This window comes from Coregonus lavaretus, assembly GCF_964263955.1.
Source record: "Coregonus lavaretus genome assembly, contig: HAP1_SCAFFOLD_280, whole genome shotgun sequence".
Classification (NCBI taxonomy): Eukaryota; Metazoa; Chordata; class Actinopteri; order Salmoniformes; family Salmonidae; genus Coregonus; species Coregonus lavaretus.
The window spans coordinates 506,253-512,299 of record NW_028161584.1 but is presented as its reverse complement, the minus strand read 5'-3'; the positions used below and the strand labels follow the sequence as shown (position 1 = coordinate 512,299).

Genomic DNA, 6,047 nt, shown 5'->3' with positions numbered 1-6,047 from the left:
TGTGTCCAGTGTGTGTGTGTGTCCAGTATGTGTGTGTCCTGTTTGTGTGTGTGTCCAGTGTGTGTGAGTATGTGTGTGTGTGTGTGTGTGTGTGTGTCCAGTGTGTGTGTGTGTCCTGTTTGTGTGTGTGTCAGGTGTGTGTGTGTGTGTCCTGTGTGTGTTTCCTGTGTGTGTGTGTGTGTGTGTCCAGTGTGTGTGAGTGTGTGTGTCCAGTCTGTGTGTGTGTGTCCAGTGTGTGTGTGTGTCCTGTGTGTGTTTGTGTGTGTGTTTGTCCAGTGTGTGTGTGTGTGTGTCCAGTGTGTGTGTCCAGTGTGTGTGTGTCCTCTGTTTGTGTGTGTGTCCAGTGTGTGTGTGTGTGTTCAGTGTGTGTGTGTGTGTCCAGTGTGTGTGTGTGTCCAGAGTGTGTGTGTGTCCAATGTCCAGTGTTTGATCAATGTATATGTGTCCTGTGTGTGTGTGTGTGTGTGTGTGTGTCTGTGTGTGTCTGTGTCCAGTGTGTGTTTGTCCGGTGTGTGTGTTCAGTGTGTTTGTTCAGTGTGTGTGTGTGTGTCCAGTGTGTGTGTGTGTGTCCAGTGTGTGTGTGTGTGTGTCCAGTGTGCGTGTGTGTCTAGTGTGTGTGATCAATGTATGTGTGTCCTGTGTGTGTGTGTGTGTGTGTCCAGTGTGTGTTTGTCCGGTGTGTGTGTGTTCAGTGTGTTTGTTCAGTGTGTGTGTGTGTGTGTGTGTGTGTGTACAGTGTGTGTGTATCAAGTGTGTTTGTGTGTCCAGTGTGTGTCAGTATGTGTGTGTGTGTGTCCAGTGTGTGTGTGTGTGTCCAGTGTGTCAGTGTGTGTGTGTGTGTCCAGTGTGTGTGTGTGTGTGTGTGTCTAGTGTGTGTGTGTGTGTGTGTGTGTGTGTTTGTGTGTGTGTGTGTGTGTATGTCCAGTGTGTCCAGTGTGTGTGTGTGTGTGTGTCAGTGTTACCATGGTTATTATCTACAGGGACACTGAGGAGTCTCCATAACAAACCCTAAACCCTGGATAGAGGGGCTCAGTGAATGTGGAGTGGAATGTGTTCAGGTGGGTCAGTGTGTCAGAGGAGACTCTGTAGAAGGACAGAGTGCCGGCTGGCCAGTCCAGATACACTCCTACTCTGTGGGGGCTGGAGGAGGGGACGTCTATGGTAGTGAACTTATTATTGTGCCTGGCAGAGTAACGGTTGCCAGAGCAGATCAGACTCCAGGACTTGTCATTGTATCCAATCCTACAGTCATCACCCCATCCTCTCCTGCTGATTCCTTTATATGCCACTCCTATATCAGCCCCACTCCCCCTCCACTCTACCTCCCAGTAACAGCGCCCAGTCAGACCCTCTCTACACAGCACCTGTTCCCAGTCCTCAAATCTCTCTGGGTGATCAGGATACGGCTGCTCCTCTCTCCTCCATGTCACCTTTCTGTTCTCCTCAGACAGAGAGAGGAATCTGTTTACTGTGTTTGGGTCCAGTGTGAGATCACAGACATCTGATGGATGAAACCAGACACAATATTAGAAATCATCATCATTCACATTAGAATGTTAACTCACTTTTCACTAATTCATTTAATGTAGATGTTTCTAGGTATCAAAAGGAGAAGTTAAGGTAACTTGAGACTTGTTGAATGATCATATGTTATACTGTTTGGTAATATAAAACACACTTATTCCCATTAATTACACACACACACACACATCCTGAACACACACACACACATTTCTAAAGTAACACAAACACGCCACATACACACAGACACACACATTGTCAAAGCAACTCTTTGTAAACTTTAGTGTCCCTGATTTGTGCTTCTGTAGAACTACAGCTGATATTTAATATGACAAAGTAAGTAATGATGGTGGTCTTTGACTTTGACTTCACTTGAATTAAGACTTATTCTTAGTCATATTCTTCACAGCAGTCAACACTCACATTTTCTAAGTCCAGGTTTCATTGTGTTCTCTCCACCATGTTCCACACTGTAGCGGTAAGCAGAAGAACACACAGTCATTGAGGGATACACCTGAACTCACACACACACACACACACACACACACACACACACACACACACACACACACACAGTCAGCATATAACTTTGTCCAAGCGGTGGTAAGAATGCTTGTCCAGTGTGTGTGTCCAGTGTGTGTAACTTGTGTGTGTGTGTGTCGAGTGTGTGTGTACAGTGTGTGTGTGTGTCCAGTGTGTGTGTGTGTGTCTAGTGTGTGTGTGTGTGTGTGTGTCCAGTGTTTGTGTCCTGTGTGTGTCCTTTTTGTGTATGTGTCCTTTTTGTGTATGTGTGCGTGTGTGTGTGTCCAGCGTGTGTGTGTGTGTCTAGTGTGTTTTTTTCCAGTTTGTGTGTGTGTGGATGGGTGAGTGTGTGTGAGTGTGTGTGTGTCCAGTGTGTGTGTGTGTGTGTGTCCAGTTCGTGTGTGTGTGTGTCCAGTATGTGTGTCTCCAGTGTCTGTGTTTGTGTGTCTTCAGTGTTTGTGTGTGTGTGTCCAGTGTGTGTGTGTGTGTCCAGCGTGTGTGTGTGTGTCTAGTGGGTTTTTTCCAATGTGTGTGTGTGTGTGTGTGTCCAGTGTGTTAGTGTGTGTTGGTCCAGTTTGTGTGAGTATGTGTGTGTCCAGTGTGTGTGTGTGTGTGTCCATTTGTGTGTATGTGTGTCCAGTGTGTTTGTGTGTGTGTGTGTGTGTGTCCAGTGTGAGTGTGTGTGTCCAGTGTGTGTGTGTGTGTGTCCAGTGTGTGTGTGTCCAGTGTATGTGTGTGTGTCTCCAGTGTGAGTGTGTGTGTGTGTCCAGTGTGTGTGTCCAATGTGTGTGAGTGTGTGTGTGTGTCCAGTGTGTGTGTGTGTGTTTTCAGTGTGTGTGTGTCCAGTGTGTGTGTGTTTTCAGTGTGTGTGTGTCCAGTGTGTGTGTGTGTCCAGTGTGTGTGTCCAGTGTTTGTGTGTGTTTGTGTGTGTATGTGTCCAGTGTGTGTGTGTGTGTGTCCATTGTTTGTGTGTGTGTGTGTCCAGTGTTAGTGTGTGTGTGTGTGTGTGTCCAGTGTGTGTGTGTGTGTGTGTTTGTGTGTTTGTGTGTGTGTGTGTGTGTGTGTCCAGTGTGAGTGTGTTTCCAGTGTGTGTGTGTGTGTGTGTTTGTGTGTGTGTGTCCAGTGTGTGTGTGTGTGTCCAGTGTGTGTGTGTGTGTGTGTGTGTGTGTCCAGTGTGTGTGTGTGTGTGTGTGTGTGTGCGTGTGTCCAGTGTGTGTGTGTGTGTGTCCAATGTGTGTGTGTGTTTGTGTGTCCAGTGTGTGTTTGTCCAGTGTGAGTGTGTGTGTGTGTGCGTGTGTCCAGTGTGTGTGTGTTTCCTTTTTGTGTGTGTGTGTGTCCAGTCTGTGTCTGTGTGTGTGTGTCTAGTGTGTTTTTATTTCCAGTTTGTGTGTGTGTGGGTGGGTGAGTGTGAGTGTGTGTGTGTGTGTCCAGTATGTGTGTGTGTGTGTGTGTCCAGTGCGTGTGTGTGTGTGTGTGTCCAGTATGTGTGTGTGTGTCTGTGTGTGTGTCCAGTGTGTGTGTGTGTGTCCAGTGTGAGTGGGTGTGTGTGTGTGTCCAGTGTGTGTGTGTGAGTGTGTGTGCGTGTGTGTGTGTCTAGCGTGTGTGTGTGTCTAGTGTGTTTTTTCCAATGTGTGCGTGTGTCCAGTGTGTGTGTGTTGGTCCATTTTGTGTGAGCATGTGTGTGTCCAGTGTGTGTGTGTGTGTCCATTTGTGTGTATGTGTGTCCAGTGTGTGTTTGTGTGTGTGTGTCCAGTGTGAGTGTGTGTGTGTGTGTCCAGTGTGTGTGTGTGTGTGTGTGTGTCCAGTGTGTGTGTGTGTGTGTGTGTGTGTCTCCAGTGTGAGTGTGTGTGTGTGTCCTTTGTGAGTTTGTGTGTGTTTGTGTGTGTGTGTTTGTCTAGTGTGTGTGTGTGTGTCCAGTGTGTGTGTGTGTCCAGTGTGTGTGTGTTTTCAGTGTGTGTGTGTCCAGTGTGTGTGTGTGTCCAGTGTGTGTGTGTCCAGTGTGTGTGTGTGTGTGTGTGTGTGTGTGTGTGTGTGTATGTGTCCAGTGTGTGTGTGTGTGTGTGTGTGTGTCCAGTGTTTGTGTATGTGTGTGTCCAGTGTTAGTGTGTGTGTGTGTGTTTGTGTGTGTGTTTCCAGTGTGTGTGTGTTTGTGTGTGTGTGAGTGTGTTTGTCCAGTGTGTGTGTGTGTGTGTCCAGTGTGTGTGTGTATGTGTGTGTGTGTCCAGTGTGTGTGTGTGTGCGTGTGTCCAGTGTGTGTGTGTGTCCAGTGTGTGTATGTGTGTGTGTGTGTCCAGTGTGTGTGTGTTTCCAGTATGTGTGTGTGGGTTTGTGTGTGTGTCCAGTGTGAGTGTGTGTGTCCGTGTGTGTCCAGTTTGTGTTTGTGTGTGTGTGTCCAGTGTGTGTGTGTGTGTGTGTGTCTGTCCAGTGTGTATGTGTTTCCTTTTTGTGTGTGTGTGGGGCCACTGTGTGTGTGTGTGTGTCCAGTGTGTGTGTGTGTGTGTGTGACCAGTGTGTGTGTGTCTGTGTCCTTTGTGTGTATGTGTCCAGTGTGTGTTTGTCCAGTGTGTGTGTGTGTCCAGTGTGTTTGTGTGTGTTTGTTCATTGTGTGCGCTTGCATGTGTGTCCAGTGTGTATGTGTGTAAAGACACACACACAGACACACTGGACACACACACACAGGACACACTGCACACACACACTGGACCCACACACACACACACACACACACACCACACAGTCTTCATATAACTTAGTCCAAGTGGTGGTCAGAATGTTTGTCTTAACTAGCCTGATAACTCCAACATGTCTGATATGAACATTGACATAAACCCTCTACATACTTGAGTTTCTCCAGTCTGCAGTGTGGATCCTCCAGTCCAGCAGAGAGCAGTCTGACTCCTGAGTCTCCTGGGTGATTGTAGCTCAGGTCCAGCTCTCTCAGGTGTGAGGGGTTTGACTTCAGAGCTGAGACCAGAGAAGCACAGCCTTCCTCTGTGACTAGACAGCCTGACAGCCTGCAAAGAGTCAAATCATATTAAAACCACACTGCTATTCTTTGGTGGTCAAAATAGTGGCAGTATATTTTTTCAAAATGTTCAGATACATCAGTGTCCTGAAACCTGCCGTATCTATTCATAAATGAATGTTTCATTATTAGAAATGACAAATTATCAAAGTATTGCTTGTAGATAGAAAAATGTATATGACAAATATTTGAGTAGACTGACCAGAGCAGTTTAAAAAGCAGTATCAGTCAAAAGACAGACAGTGAGGTATCAGATTTAGATTGTATTGAGTATACAGTCCACACCATATCTAGTTTGACAGTGAAACTAACATTTTAAATGTGGCTCTATACTCCAGCATTTTGGATTTAAGATCAAATGTTTCATATGAGGTGACAGTATATAATGTCACCTTTTATTTGAAGGTATTTTCATACATATCTGTTTCACCGTTTAGAAAAATGAAAGCACTTTATGTATCAAGTCCTCCTATTTGAAGAAGTCATAAGTATTCTGACCAATTCACTTATAGTGTATTAAAGTAGTCAAAAGTTTAGCATTTGGTCCCAAACCCGTTGGTTGCATTTGCAGTTTGTTTTGGTTGTGTTTTGGGTTATGTTTTGCCCAATAGTAACTGAATGGTGGATGATGACTGGAGTAATTTTCTGTCTAAGTGAGTAGATAACATGTTTCTAAAAACTACTAAATTAATCCTAATGATGCCATGATTAATAAAAATAATGAATGAATCATGAATAATAATGAGTGAGAAAGTTACAGAGGCTACAACAAAACATGCTAACCTCTCACCATTAACCTCAAATAAAAGGTGATATTCTGTTCTGTTGCCTAATATGAAACATTATATCTCAAATCCAAAATGCTGGAGCATAGCACCAAATTTAAAACTGTAAGCTTCACTGTCCAAACACATATGGTGTGGACTATGTGTGCCTGGTAAACACATGTGGATCTGGTGAACAGTTATCACTTGTTGAC

At 45.3% G+C, this 6,047-nt stretch overlaps 1 protein-coding gene across 1 annotated transcript in view; it reads right to left on the bottom strand.

The window, feature by feature from the left end:
* Positions 1-911: 911 nt before the first annotated feature.
* LOC311120380 (NLR family CARD domain-containing protein 3-like) overlaps positions 912-6,047 on the bottom strand; it is a 29,670-nt gene continuing 24,534 nt past the window's right edge. The window contains exons 9-10 of the mRNA XM_084194987.1: positions 1,945-1,963; positions 912-1,501 (exon numbers count right to left, since the gene is read on the bottom strand). Coding sequence (XP_084051113.1) covers positions 975-1,501; positions 1,945-1,963 — 546 coding nt within the window. The 3' untranslated portion in view covers positions 912-974. The remainder of the gene's footprint in view (positions 1,502-1,944; positions 1,964-6,047) is intronic.